This window comes from Pectinophora gossypiella, chromosome 26 (genome assembly GCF_024362695.1).
Source record: "Pectinophora gossypiella chromosome 26, ilPecGoss1.1, whole genome shotgun sequence".
NCBI classification, from domain to species: domain Eukaryota; kingdom Metazoa; phylum Arthropoda; class Insecta; order Lepidoptera; family Gelechiidae; genus Pectinophora; species Pectinophora gossypiella.
The window spans coordinates 7,425,463-7,440,753 of record NC_065429.1 but is presented as its reverse complement, the minus strand read 5'-3'; the positions used below and the strand labels follow the sequence as shown (position 1 = coordinate 7,440,753).

General features: G+C 40.4%; 1 protein-coding gene across 1 annotated transcript in view; it reads right to left on the bottom strand.

The window, feature by feature from the left end:
- Window positions 1-15,291, bottom strand: part of LOC126378412 (glutamate decarboxylase) — a 60,808-nt gene extending 45,517 nt beyond the window's left edge. The window contains exons 1-2 of the mRNA XM_050026761.1: window positions 15,226-15,291; window positions 13,371-13,446 (exon numbers count right to left, since the gene is read on the bottom strand). Coding sequence (XP_049882718.1) covers window positions 13,371-13,446; window positions 15,226-15,291 — 142 coding nt within the window. The remainder of the gene's footprint in view (window positions 1-13,370; window positions 13,447-15,225) is intronic.

The window sequence follows — 15,291 nt, the reverse complement described above, 5'->3', positions numbered from 1 at the left end:
ACATGATTAAGTACATTTATAAGAGCCATTTTCAAATAAAATGTACATGTGACTAACATGCTCAAAATCGTGACCAAACTGTTTTGTGACATACCTGTATTTTTATACTAATGTAAGTCACATTTATTGTAAAGCAGAGTTAAAACTATGTTTCATTTATATAGTCACAAGGTGCATTTAATATATTTTTTAATTAGCCCTCAAAACTTTTGAACGCGACTGTAAGGACAACAGCTTAGGTATAATACGTCCAATAAAGAAGGTCCTCGTTAAGTATGAATCCGTCGCTTTTTAGTAGTCATTCAGATTTGGTCGGATAACCAGCCGTTGTTTACATATTTTGGTTTTTTGTTTATATTTACTTAATGCGTAACATTTGAAGCTCAATATTTTCACCATATATTTTTGACTAAAGGCACAAGATTTTGGTTTACACCTACACATCTGGGATTGTGCCAGTTCCTTGTATTTTGCCGTCAAAGTTATGACACCATCGTTTTTACTTTTAGCAAGATTATTCAAAAACGCATGCATGAACATTTTTGAAACTTTGTATGGTTATTATTAGCGTCAAGAAAGACCGAATACAGTTTTCAGCGAAGTTATGCCTTGTCTCATTTAGGCGCTGCGATGTTTTTTCGGGTTTTCATAAAACCGCGATAACTTGAAAACTATAAATATTTTCTAAAATCTAATTGGGGCACAAAGGGGCACACATTAAGAGCTACTCGCGTATGTTTATTCTACAGGGGCACATGCAATGGTTTTAGAGATATACTATTCATCAAAACGTTACTCCAGCAGGAAATGCAATATCTCGAAAATCTGAAGGGGCACAGATTTTATTTTTGGGGGCACATTTTGGCACACATATAAGCTATCTGGCCATGCACAGTTTTTCTCTCTCCGATCATTCGTTTAGAATTTTCCTGCTAGAAAAACGTTACCCCAGCAAGAATCGTTTTTTCGATTTTTTTTCGAAACGACAGGGGGCACACATTTTTTATGTGGGGGCACATTTACAGCAGATAAGGCACCAACTATACGTTCTACTCATATAACTCTAGGAGATACTTTCTTGTTGGGGTAACGCACACTATCGCTATCGAGCGATAAGCGCTGACTGAGGGAAATTGTCGACCACGCCGGCGGGGTCGGTATCGGGGTCCTACATCTGTTTCTTTACTTGATATTGAAAACAAAAACATAATACTTATGATAATTTCGACGAACATCGGTTTTGCTTTTTTGTAATTGTTTAGTGGATGATATGATGTTATTGTCCTTTTTTTTGTGTGTGGGCCCTTTTATAATACTGGTTGCCTGGAAGAAATTGCTGCTTAGCAATAAGGCCGCCAGATTGTACTGTATCTATAATCATCTGTGTTAATTTGTTTTGTATGTTGTGTGCAATAAAGTATATTTGATTTGATTTGATAATATACTATTTGTGTTCTAAATAATCGTACAAAAAAATCGCAGTTGTTTTTTAATTAAAAGCAAGACTCCCTGAATTTAACCCCTCAGAGGTCACAATGTGGGACATCAGCCGTGGCTAATTGGAGGATGGATGGAATTCCTGACGACCCTCAGTTTAGAGGGGAAAGTATTTTATACGAAAACTTGTTTGTTTCTTTCTCTTTTTGAAATGGAATTCTATAGTCTCTGCTTACCCCGGTGGGAAATAGGCGTGAGTTTATGTATTTATGTTCTTCCTCTTTTTGCCGTGACTTCTTGTAGATTTGCCGCAAAGGGCATTAACTACTTGGCCGGACAAATGGGGAGCGCTGAGAGCTCTCACTCGGTATCTGATTGGCTGCCTCTATGGCTAGAGTAATGTATGTACCCAATCAACCCTGGTGTCAAAATTCATGATGTGTTAAATTATTTTCAGTTCCATAATTTTGCTACGGAAATTTTCACTTGATATCAAATTTTTAGTTACGATGTTACTAACACCCTGCGTTTGTACATTTTTTTTTCATGTATCCAAAGGTTGTCTGGAAGAAATTTCTGCATGAGCAATATCTGTTGTTCTTATTTCTGTGTCTTGTGTTCGTTGTGCTCTTTTTGCCGCAGCAGGCATTAACTACTTGGCCGGACGAATGGGGAGCGCTGAAGGCTCTCACCCGGTAGCCCGTTGAGCTCAATAAAGTATTCTTTTTCTTCTTCTATCGTGTGGGTTGTGAGGTGGACTACCAACCTCATCAACCCTGGTGTCAGGGTTACTATTGAGCCGCCAAAGGCCCCTGACAGTGCTCATGTAACGACTACTGACTTACATCAGTAAGTAATAACCGGGACCAACTGCTTAACGTGCCTTCCGAAGCACGGATCAAGTATAAATTAGATAGAAATTAAATAGAAATTAATAAAATTAGATAGAAATTCTTCTTATCTTATCTTATTTAGCCTATACGATCCCACTGCTGGGCAAAGGCCTCCCCTTGATTTTTCCACTCCTCTCGACTTTGCGTGATCTCCGGCCAATCCTTGCGATAAGCATTGAGGTCGTCACACCATCTTTTACGCGGTCTGCCTCGACTTCTAAGCCCGCCCTGAGGTATCCAGTGAGTAACGACTCGTGCCCACCGCTCCGGATGCATCCGACAAACGTGTCCGGCCCAGTCCCACTTCAGTCTGGCGGACTTTTTCCCTACATCAGTGATACGCGTTTTGGAGCGCAGTGTAGTGTTTCGCACACGGTCGATTCGTTTAACGCCTAGGATACTGCGTGCGTGGATAGAAATTAGATATTAAAAATAAAGTATTTTATCTATGTCGTTCTCAGAAGCATATGTTTCCTGCTCACCCCGTTCGGGCCGCATAATGCAAACAACGTTAATAATTGTCAGCGGCACCCGGTAATCCCTGGATACATCAGAATTCACTTTGCCTAAAGTGTTAACCCTCACACCACCGGGGTCGATGGGCCGCAAAGTGTGGTAGTGTGGGGCCTAAATTAATTCCAATATCGACATTTCAAATTATTCGTTAGTTAGGAGCCGTGGTAGGCCCGTTGGTAGAACGCTTGCCTCTCACTTTCAGGTCGCAGGTACGAATCAAATTCAAAAATATCTTCATTCATTAGGTAACATAGTTACACTTTGAATCGTCAATTTTTACATAACGAACGTCTCATCCGCCTAAAACTACTGCAGCTTCTCACAACCTGTATAGCCGGGGAAAAGAAGCAGCAAGAAAAACCTCGGCACAGGGCCCTAGACATTCTTTTTTTAAAAAATCTGCACAGGCCTAAACCAATGATTGTCGAATTTGTTTTCAAATTCATGTTTGGATCATAAATGATTATCACGTGCTCAGCAGTGAAGGAAAACATCATCGTGAGGAAACTCACATTCCCGAGAAATGCATTTTCGGAGGTATGTGACCTAACCTGTATTGGGTTGGTTTTTTCGCGGGTTGAAAGGTCAGACAGGCAGTCGCTTCTGTAAAAAACCGGACCTGTCAAATCTCCAAGTTGCCACATATGGCATTCACTACTTGGCCGGACAAATGGAGAGCGCTGAGGGCTCTAACCCGGACTCAACAACAAAATCTATACAGGATCACAAATATGACAGCAAGCGATAGCACCTAACGTCCTCCCAGTATGCCCCTCTCAGTAGGGTTGTGTTTGACAGGTAGTGATAGTAGATGGATTACGATACCCATCGAAGACTAGTGATGGGACATAATTATGTCGATATATCGCCTCGATGATGATTTTAAAGGAAATATGGAGCTTGATGACTTAAATTCTACGATTCAGCTTCGCACCACCCAGCGACTGCCTGTCTGACCTTCCAACCCACAAAGAGAAAACCAGCTCAATACATGTTAGGTCACATACCTCCGAAACACATTTAATTTTCTCGAGAAAGTGGGTTTCCTTACGATGTTTTCGATCACCGCTGAGCACGTGATATTCATTTATGATCGAAACATGAATTCGAAAACAAATTCGACAATCATTGTTATAGGCCTGTGCTGGATTCGAACCTGCGACCTCAAACTGATAGGCAAGCGTTCTACCAACTGGGCTATCACGGTAAGGTAGGTTGAACTTTTCGAAAAAGAGTTACTTACAATTTTTAATGACTTTTATATGTAGATATTCATTTTCTAACTAAAACAATTTTCTCTTCACAAAAGTATTCCTTCTTTCATTGTCTTCTATCGTGTGGGTTGCGAGGTAGATTACCAACCCCATCAACCCTGATGTCAGGGTTACTATTGAGCCGCCAAAGTCCCCTGACATGGCTCATGTAACGACTACTAATTTACATCAGTAAGTAGTAGCCGGGACCAACGGTTTAACGTAATTAAAACACGTAATAACGGGTTCTTACCGCGTTTAAATCAGGGATATGAGACTCCCGATATTTCGACACTGTTGCAAGTGCCATGATCACGGGATGACTGATGAAATTGGAGTGGAGTAGGTAGATCCATAATAGATAATAACCTTGTAAACTTAAAACAACGGTTTAATGTGCCTTCCGAAGCACGGAAGGCTTTCATTGTGAGTAAACAGGACAAATTCTCTCGATATAATCATTGCGAGTGGTCATGGTAGACAAGCCACGTAAGCCAGTGGCTCAGCCCTCCATTTTATAGGGGATTTGGAAGACTTGAGGGGGCAATGGGAGGCGCAAGCCCACTGCTGGCTATTAGCGGAAAACATAAGTTTATTAACATTAGTTTAGAAAGGAAAACATGAAACAGTAGGACTAGGGCCCTGTGCTGGGAGGTTTTCTGGCCACGTCTTTCCCTCAGCGTTACAGATTCCGATGTGGTAGTAGTTTTACAGCTAGTTACATAATATTATGTAATTTAATTATGTTTGACGTTCAAAAAGCGCTAACTTTGTAAGCCAATTTTGAAAAATAAATATTTTTTTATTTTTTTTAATTTTGAATTTTTACGCATTAGAAATACTATTTCTGTTCAAATTCAAATTCAAAAATATCTTTATTCAGTAGGTAACATAGTTACACTTTGAATCGTCAATTTTTACATAACGAACGTTTCATCCGCCCAAAACTACTGCATCTCTGTTGAAGCATAGTTAAGTACATGGAGCGTTCCTGAGAAATGCATTTTCGGAGGTATGTGACCTAACCTGTATTGGGCTGGTTTTCCCTTCAGTTATGTAGGATCTATAATCTGGTACGAAATTTAGTATATTATGGGGTATACAACGTTTGAGGTATTTATGTCACAAGCTTCTGACGTTATAGAAAAACGTGGCAAATTGTCGCACTTATTACTTACATTTTTCTTTATTTAAATTAATTTATTTATAAGTAATATTATTTATTAATAAGTAATATTACTTATATTACTTATAATTATATTATAAGTAATATTAATTATATTATATTATAAGTAATATTATTTATAAATATAATTATATTATAAGTAATATTATTTATAAATATTATTTATTAATATAAGTAATTTTAAGTATGCACTTAAATAGAAAAAAAGAAAACGGTTTTTGTCACCTCTAGGTCTGTGTTTATTTAGTAATCACCACATCATTTACCATTGACGTAGAAAATTACCCAATTTGAAATAGTTTGCTAGTTTTCGAAGCAAAAAGTTTTTGCACAACGTTAGCAAAGTAAAACAATAATTAATCGCTTAATCGCTTATGATATAAATGCTAACAGTAGCACGGGTATAAAAGTGAAGCGAGCGAGAAAGCAGACGAGAATTGATAGACTATAGCCCCGTCGGGATTTTCACACGAAATACAATATTTTTTATCTGTTTCTTGTGGATTATCACCGGCTGGTGGAGTATGGAAACGGCTTTTTTATTACTAAGTATCTAATTTTGAGGAGCTCGGTGGCGCAGCGGTAAACGCGCTCGGTCTGTGATTGTTGAAGTTAAGCAACTTTCGCAAACCCACAAAAAAAAAGTTTTCATCTCGAGCTCCTCCGTGATTCGGAAGGCACGTTAAGCCGTTGGTCCCGGCTGCATTAGCAGTCGTTAATAACCATCAATCCGCACTGGGCCCGCGTGGTGGGATAAGGCCCGATCTCCCTATCCATCCATAGGGAAGGCCCGTGCCCCAGCAGTGGGGACGTTAATGGGCTGACAAGGATCTCCACGACGATCGGTCCTGCGCTGCCCGCATCCAGCGGCTTCCCGCGACCTTCACCAGATCGTCGGTCCACCTTGTAGCGGGCCTACCCACTGAGCGTAGTCGTCGTTGGTGGTAGCCGAATCCAGTCCGGGGATATTGTTATGTAATTAATCATATGGCTAATGATTTTTTTTTTTAAATGCCATGACTAGGATACAAAAGGCCCTGGGAGCTGGTGCCGAGTTTTTTTTGCAGCTGCTTTCCCCGGCTATAGATACAGGCTGTGAGAAGCTGCAGTAGTTTTAGGCGGATGACTCAAAGTGTCACTAGTGAATAAAGATATTTTTGAATTTGAATTGTTTTTTTTTGTTTTCGTAAAGCCTTCTCCACATTGCCAAGCGGCAGTGATCCGCACAAATGAGGGATTCACCAGATCTGCAGTAATGACGCGGCTTACTGCGTATTGTGATGAGATGGATGCATTATTTGTACAAACACGAGCAAATAGTTCATACTTCAACTTTGCACTTCACTCGTCCGCAAACCCACCCACACACGGACCTCCGCGGAAGTATATTAGAAGGTTGTCTTGTGCATTATAGTTTGCTGATGTGTGGACGGTCATAGGATGGGTGACCACAAAAAAAAGTTTTCATCTCGAGCTCCTCCGTGCTTCGGAAGGCACGCTAAGCCGTTGGTCCCGGCTGCATTAGCAGTCGTTAATAACCACCAATCCGCACTGGGCCCGCGTGATGGTTTAAGGCCCGATCTCCCTATCCATCCATAGGGAAGGCCCGTGCCCCAGCAGTGGGGACGTTAATGGGCTAATCATGATGATGCTTAAAAAGTTTGCGTCATGGCCTCCGTAGTCCAGTGGTTGAGCGTAGTGCTCACAATCCGGAGGTCCCCGGTTCGAATCCCGATGGGGACAAATCACAAAAATCACTTTGTGATCCCTAGTTTGGTTAGGACATTACAGGCTGATCACCCGATTGTCCAAAAAGTAAAAAGATCCGTGCTTCGGAAGGCACTTTAAGCCGTTGGTCCCGGTTATTACTTACTGATGTAAGTAAGTAGTCGTTACATGAGGCATGTCAGGGGCCTATGGCGGCTCAGTAATAACCCTGAGACCAGGGTTGATGGGGTTGATTCACCTCACAATCCACACGATAGAAGAAGAGATGTAAGGAGATTCCTCATTATCACAGGAAAGCTGAAAACCTTAGTATGATAGGCTATTTAACAATAAATTACTTTTGTATGCAGTATCTTACGAAAAGGTAAAATGGCTATGGAATTTGAGAAGCAGTACGGTCACGAGCATTAATATGTATGCACTTTGGTACCATGTCACATTAACTTTTTTGACAAATTGAACTGTAAGTCTCACTAAATGTCAAATATATTAGTGCGACAGAGTCCTAAAGTGGGTACATTATATTCCTCATGTCTGTACCTAGAGCTGACGTAGTTATCTGTTTGCAGGAGTATTAGCTAAAGACAGTGGGGTTGAACCGGCGACAGCGGTTCTCATACAAAATGCGCGTTAGGGCCTTTCCAACCTTAGCCATAGAGGCACCGAATGAGCTCGCGACACAAAACACTTCAGGACCCCGATACCGACCCCGCCGGCGTGGTCGACGACTTCCCTCAATCAGCGCTTATCGCTATCGACCCACTAGGGTCGAGTAAAAAAAAATATAAAATATTTAAAAAAAAATATTTTATAAAATATTAAAAAAAATAATAATAAAAAAAGAAAATAAAAAAAATATTTATTATTATTTTAAAATATATATTTTTTTCTTTTTTTGTATATATATATATATATATATATATATTTATATTTTTTTTTATATTTTTCCTCTCAGACGAAGCCCTGAGCCGAGGTTCGCGCCCAACTGGGAACCCTTAGTCCTGTTGTCTTAAACGTTGTACCGGGTGAGAGCCTTCAGCGCAACCAAGTAGTTAAATGAATGAATGAATGAACTCGCTCCCACAGAGAAGCCACACGCTTGCGCACAGCCTGGAAGCCATCAGTGCTCCAGGAGGCGAACATCCCCGAGGCACTGCAGCGCCAGGGCAGCCCCAACAACCCCCTGAAGGCGTTATTTATATTGAACGCGCAAAGCACTGAAGGTCTTTTTGGTGTAATTGCTCCAAAGGTTGCACGTGTATAAACTGTGGCAATAGGTTTTGTACAGGGTAACCTAAAAAAAAGGGTTAAAGCCATCTGCGGCAAACCTACAATAAGTCACGTCAAAAAAAAAACTTTTCCAACTTCTTTCTTCTATTTCATGATTCTGATACACGACTTTCGCATCTGCCCTTATAAACTATTAAGTAGTTCTCAAGAATTGAAGGGCATGCGTGTTTCCATCAGCTAATCCTGGATTAGCGAGGGCGGCCATGTTTTTTGTTAATTGACGGAGGGCATTGGAGATTCGGAGGGCCGTGGGAACTGACAGAAGTAACTCGGGCAATTAACGCTTTCACTGTGTAAGTTGCGTAACTGAATATATAATATATATCACGGGCCTTCCCTATGGATGGGTAGGGAGATCGGGCCTTAAACCATACACGCGGGCCCAGTGCGGTTTGATAGTTATTAACGACTGCTAATGCAGCCGGGACCAACGGCTTAACGTGCCTTCCGAAGCACGGAAGAGCTCGAGATGAAAACATTTTTTTTGTGGTCACCCATCCTGTGACTGGCCTTTGCGAAAGTTGCTTAACTTCATCGCAGACCGAGCGCGTTTACCGCTGCGCCACCGAGCTCCTCGTCAGAGGTAACTCAGGGAAATTAACGCTTTCACTGTGTAAATTGTGTAACTGAATATCAGATATAAACTCCTCACTTACAATGTTATTTTTCGATAAACACATTGGAATTTATGACAAGAAAAAATGTGCCCCACATATGGGACATGCGCGTATGAGTTTCAAACTTGAGATACATAAGGTCACGACTATACATCCCAATTGGGGTAGTCAAAGATGACGCCCTGAGCCGAGGTTCGCGCCCGACTGGGCACCCTCAGGCCTGTTGTCTTAAACGTTGTACCGGGTGAGAGCCTTCAGCGCTACCCATTTGTCCGGCCAAGTAATTAATGGCATCTGCGGCAGATCTACAATAAGTCACGTCAAAAACAAAAATACCCAGTTAAGGAGTACTGGAGTGACTTTTTATTTTAAAATACTTAACAAAGAAAATAGATATTACCTTCCCATACCCTTTTACAGAAGCCAGTAAAAGAAATAAATAATCAGAACATAATGATCCCCTAATTCGGGACAAATAGCCGCAATCACTATATTAAACAACGGTCTGTCTGTCTGTCTGTAAGCCGAGGTAAAGCCGGGTAATCCCACTATATATTATTCGCCATAGATTAAATATATTACAGACGCGACAGAACCGAAGAAAATCCACAATTATTTTTTTTGACGTGACTTATTGTATATTTGCCGCAGATGGCATTAACTACTTGGCCGGCCAAATGGGGAGCGCTGAAGGCTCTCACCCGGTACAGACAGCAGCCTGAGGGTGCCCAGTTGGGCGCGAACCTCGGCTCAGGGCGTCGTCTGAGAGGAAAAATATTTGAAAGAATTAATCGACCCTAGTGGGTCGATAGCGATAAGCGCTGAATGAGGGAAGTCGTCGACCACGCCGGCGGAGTCGGTATTGGGGTAACACAAACGCGACAGAACCGAGGCAAAATGTAGTCAAATAAGATACTTTTTTCCGAAAAGTCAAAACGAAAGTTTTCTTTGTAGTTTTGTATGGAAATACTGTCGTGTGACGTCATGAATGAAAGCGGTCAAACGTCGTACTCATTGTTACTTCATTCATAAACAAAATTCGAAAAATATGTCGATTTCTAGATTAGCATTTTATAATTTATCATTGATTTAACTTTAAATTCTACTCTGGAGGTCTAAAACGCCACATCAAAGCAATCATCTAAAAACAATATTGCAATTTGACATTTAAAACAAAAAAGTAAGTGCGCAATATGTAACAAATGTCAAATAGCAATGTTGCTTTTTAGGTGAATCGATTTAAAGTGGGCTTTTTAAACCGTCCGAAGGAAAATATAATGAATGTTCAAAATAACTGTTACAAAATTCAAATAAGCTCACTATGAGTGACTTTCCAGACTACGGTCCCAAAAAAAAAAAATAGATGGCGCTGTACAGATTTAGGCACAATATCCTACCCAGCAATGCGTCCCATCTGATTATATTTCCTACTCTATGCCAACCCCACATTGCATCCCTACAGCACAATTTTACATCACGTCGCTTTGAGTTAGACGCTCCATTGAACGTCATTTACGATAAGACCTTCCAGTGCTCCTATTGGAGTGTTTTTATGGTCTCTAGATGAAGAATGGGAGTGGAATAGATTGCTATTTAGCTATAAGCCAGCCTGTTATTTTTTGCCCGTGAATTTTGTACATTTTTTACGAGATTTGTTAGGTTTGTGTAGGTTATACTGTACGAAATGCAAGTCACCTAAAATGCCTATGATTCCGTGCCTTGAAAGGCAAGTTAAGCCGTTCTTACTAGCTATTAACTTTGGTAAGTACGTAGTCATTCATGATCATCATTAATTTCAGAGCCACGCTCTTGTCGGTGTAGCATTCTCCATTCTTGTCTATGAAAGGCCATTCCCTTCACTTCTCTTTAATCTGTTCCATGTAAGCTCTTCTTGGTCTTCCCCTTCCCCTCTTTCCTTGTAGCTAGTCGCTTGTACGGTCACGAGCATTAATATGTATACACTTTGGTACCATCTCACGTTAACTTTTTTGACAAATTGAACTGTAAGTCTCACTAAATGTCAAATATGTTAGTGCGACAAAGTCCTAAAGTGGGTACATTATATGCTCATGACTGTACGTACAGTCGTTACTTGACAATTTTTTTCTTTGGTTAAGTTAGGTTTTTTGTAGAAAATCATCATGGAGCATGAGTACAAGTCCCGTTCGAGTCAGAATTTCTCGAATTAATCTTATCTTTATGGATATGGGACTTAATTATAACTAGCGAGTAGGTACTGAACACATTTGCCTACTCCTTAGGGGTACAGGCGTGATGCTATGTTATGTTGTAATTTTAAAATCATAATTTATTTCTTAAGATATCAAATCAAGAGGCTGCCTTCTGATTGCAACTCATCCCATTAGTGTTGCACTTATGTGTGTATGTGTATGTGCTTGTGTATGTGCTTGTGTATGTGCTTGTGTATGTGTTTGTCTCTTCTTCTTATCGTGTGGGTTGTGAGGTGACGTACCAACCTCATCAACCCTGGTGTCAGGGTTACTATAGAGCCGCCAAAGGCCCCTGACATGACTCATGTAACGACTACTTACTTACATCAGTAAGTAGTAACCGGGACCAACGGCTTAACGTGCCTTCCGAAGCACGGATCATCTTACTTTCGGACAATCAGGTGATCAGCCTGTAATGTCCTAACCAAACTAGGGATCACAAAGTGATTTTTGTGATATGTCCCCACCGGGATTCGAACCCGGGGCCTCCGGATCGTGATTCCAACGCTCAACCACTGGACCACAGAGGCCGTTATGTGTTTGTGTATATGTATGACGTGTAAGTGTACCTATTGTGTATGTAAAAAACTTCAGTAATTTCGTATCAGTCCTTGAAGTAAATGTTAGAAAAAGGATGCAGTACGTTTTATCTCATCAATCACGCACCACAGACAGCAGAGAAAAAATATTGGAAGAAACAAACTTTTACTCGGAAAACCGCCCGCCCTCTTTTGCAAAGTCATTGTGAGTGAGTATTGTAAACTGCAATTAATCACAGCTGACTTTAAAACCGCATCGAAGTGGCAACTGCCTACCCTAATTGGTTGGGGTCATTAATTATTTCGACCCAGCCGCACTGAGGATTAAGTGAAATAGGTATTTTACTGCCGTCACAAATTGAAATTTCAGTCTTAGAGAATTTATGTGTGTTCTAAAATTGAAATTGACTTTTTAATGGTGTCGTTGTTTAAATTCGCCTTATCTAAGACGGGCAAAGATCTGAGGACGATACAGCCTTGATTTCAGTAATTTAATCTTCGAAATTCACAATCAAAAAAACAGTAAACACAGTTGGCTCGATCATTATAGACGGCGATACGACCACCTACGTTGGTCTAACAGAAAGCTCAGTGAGGTATGGGTTTCAATTGAAATGAACTTTCAATGTACCTCTGACTATCCCAATTGGGATGCATTCGCGAGCTTATGCTATATATAAACTAAAAAAAAAAAAAAGTTTATTTAGGTAAAATCTACGACACACATAATACATTTAACCTCAAAGTTAACAAGTATTAAATTACAGTTTTATCATAGTACCCGCAAATAATCTCAAATCTTAACGTTTGGCGCACGCCCGGCGGTGTTTCCGGAGGAAGTGACGCGACGGATGCAGATAGCGCGTGACTTCACTGTTGATATGACGTCATAAACCCGCGCCAGTTGGACTTTTAGCCGGAATAGGGCTTACATGTCAGTCGACTGAATAATTTTTGTATACGGAGAGGAAATATGATTGGCCACCTGATACGACACGATTCATTTATAACAAACATTATAGAAGGAAAAATTGAAGGGAAGAGAGGAACGGGTAGACCTAGGAGAACATTTATGAAACAAATAAAAGAGAAGGTGCAGGTCGTGTCGTATCGGGAGGTGAAGGATTTGGCGGGAAAAAGAGAGGAATGGCTATTACTCCACCGACAAGAGCGCAGCTCTTAAATAGAGTGAGAGAGAGTATACGTTTTTACAATAAGATTCCCATTGACATTCAGAATTTACCTTTGTACTGTTTTAAGACAGTAATTAGACAGAAACTTTGTAAAAAAGGTAAGGTTTGTAAGATTAATGGTTATTTAGAAGATATGAATGCATGGGATTGTCTGGGAACTGTTATTAGCCGAATTACTAAGTTGTATTAACAATATTTAATGGTTTTTTTTTTAAAAATAACGTCTATGGTCCTGTGCCGTCTTTTCCCCGGCTATACAGGTTGTGAGAAGCTGCAATAGTTTTAGGCGGATGAGACGTTCGTTATGTAGAAAATGACGATTCTCAGTGTAACCATGCTATATGTTACCTGCTGAATACAGATATTTTTGAATTTTGAATTTGACACACCTCTGCCTTTCCCCTAGGGGAGACAGGCGTGATGTTATGCATGAGCAACGTGATAAAATTTTGTCACGGTCATTGTGATGAAGGTAAATGGTACTTACAGTCATAGTAGAGATTTCCCACTGCACTGGTCAGTCTGGGGGTCCCTTGTCCTGACAACGCGGCCATCCTCTCGCCCTGCAGGGTAGACAGACATTTTAAATAAAGCTCTTTTTGACATAACTTGAACAGCCTCCGTGGTCTAGTGGTTAGAACGTAAGGCTCACGATCTAGAGGTCTAGGTTCGATTCCCGATGGGGACATTGTCGAAATCACTTTGTGGGACTGTCCTTTGTTTGGTAAGAACTTATCAGGTTTGAATCACTTGATTGACCGAAAAAGTAAGATGATCTAGGGTGGTATTAATAAACGAATCTCAGCTGAGACTGCCCTCAAGATCATGTTCAAGTCTCTGTTTTATATGAGAACTGTCACATTGACATGATCTTCAGGGCAGTCTCGAAGCTGAGATTAGTTTATTAATGGTGCTAATTCCTGTAAATACCATCTAATTTTATTTTAAGTTATATCTGTCATTTTCTTATCCGCCGAAAAGGAAAGGGACGGGTAATTGACAAGCATAAAATTTATGGAACACACGTCAATTTTAAGCACAAATCTAAACCAACCGTCTAAAAATTTTACATCAGTCAATAACCCGACACATTAATTTACTCATTCTTCCTAAAATTAAGAGCTGTGAATCATCCGTCCCTTTCCTTTTCGACGGATATGAAAATGACGGATATAACTTAAAATAAAATTAGGCGGTGTTTGCAGGAATCGGGGCCATTACCACACTAAGTGTGGTTTATATAAAATACATACAGTATGTAATATTAATTTAAATAAAGAATTTCCAAAAACAAAATCTTGAATGGTCAAGTGGGGAGCGCGAAGACATCATCCGGTATCGTAGAATAAAGAATAATACTACGTGAGGCGGTTGACACGCTCGGTCTGCGATTGTTGAAGTTAAGCAACTTTCGCAAAGGCCGGTCATAGCATGGGTGACCACAAAAATAAAAAAAAGTTTTCATCTCGAGCTCCTCCGTGCTCCGGAAGGTACGTTAAGCCGTTGGTCCCGGCTGCATTAGCAGTCGTTAATAACCATCAATCCGCACTGGGCCCGCGTGAGGGTTTAAGGCCCGATCTCCCTATCCATACATAGGGAAGGCCCGTGCCCCAGCAGTGGGGACGTTAATGGGCTGATGATGATGATGACTACGTATAGGACGGTAACTCCCCGCCCGCACCAATCAGTGGGGGCCGACCTCACCCCCTTTGGGTCTTACTTTAGTCTTAAATGGCCGTAAGCCGCTAAGGAGTAAGAAGAGCGCGCGGATTGTTTGTCTCCCTCGCACTTACACGTTAGGTGGCACACGGTAGAGATGAGATTTTTGAATGGAATGTCCGGTATTTACTTAATAGTAAGTAGCATAAAAAAAACACCAAATAAATATGATTTTTGCTATGGAAAATTGCACTTAATATATTAAGTCAATCAAAAGGCATGAGCTGAATCATCCCCCTCAGTATTCAGTACGGTGTCAGTAACTGTTTAAGTAAGTATATATAAATATGAAAATAAGTACTAGATTACAAAATGAATCATTGGTAAGCACATTTGAAATTAAAACAATCTAATTGGTTATAGTTACAGGTGCCTACTATACGAAATATTATGATAGTTTTGCTATAAGTTACTTTATACATTAACTACAAGGATTCAAATAGCTACTACACATTAATACACACTACCTTCTAAAATAAAATATATAAGTAGTTATATTATGTCATCATGCATAACACATTTAAAATCAAAAAATAACGAACAAAGAAATGCAATTCAAAATGGCGGAAGCAAACAAGATGGCGTCTATTGAAATGTGAGAAAATGGCGGGAATTGGACGAACCAGTTGGATATGCTCAGCAATTTGTTTGCAGTACGAAAAAAAACCGTCCAAGGTTAGCTTTGACAT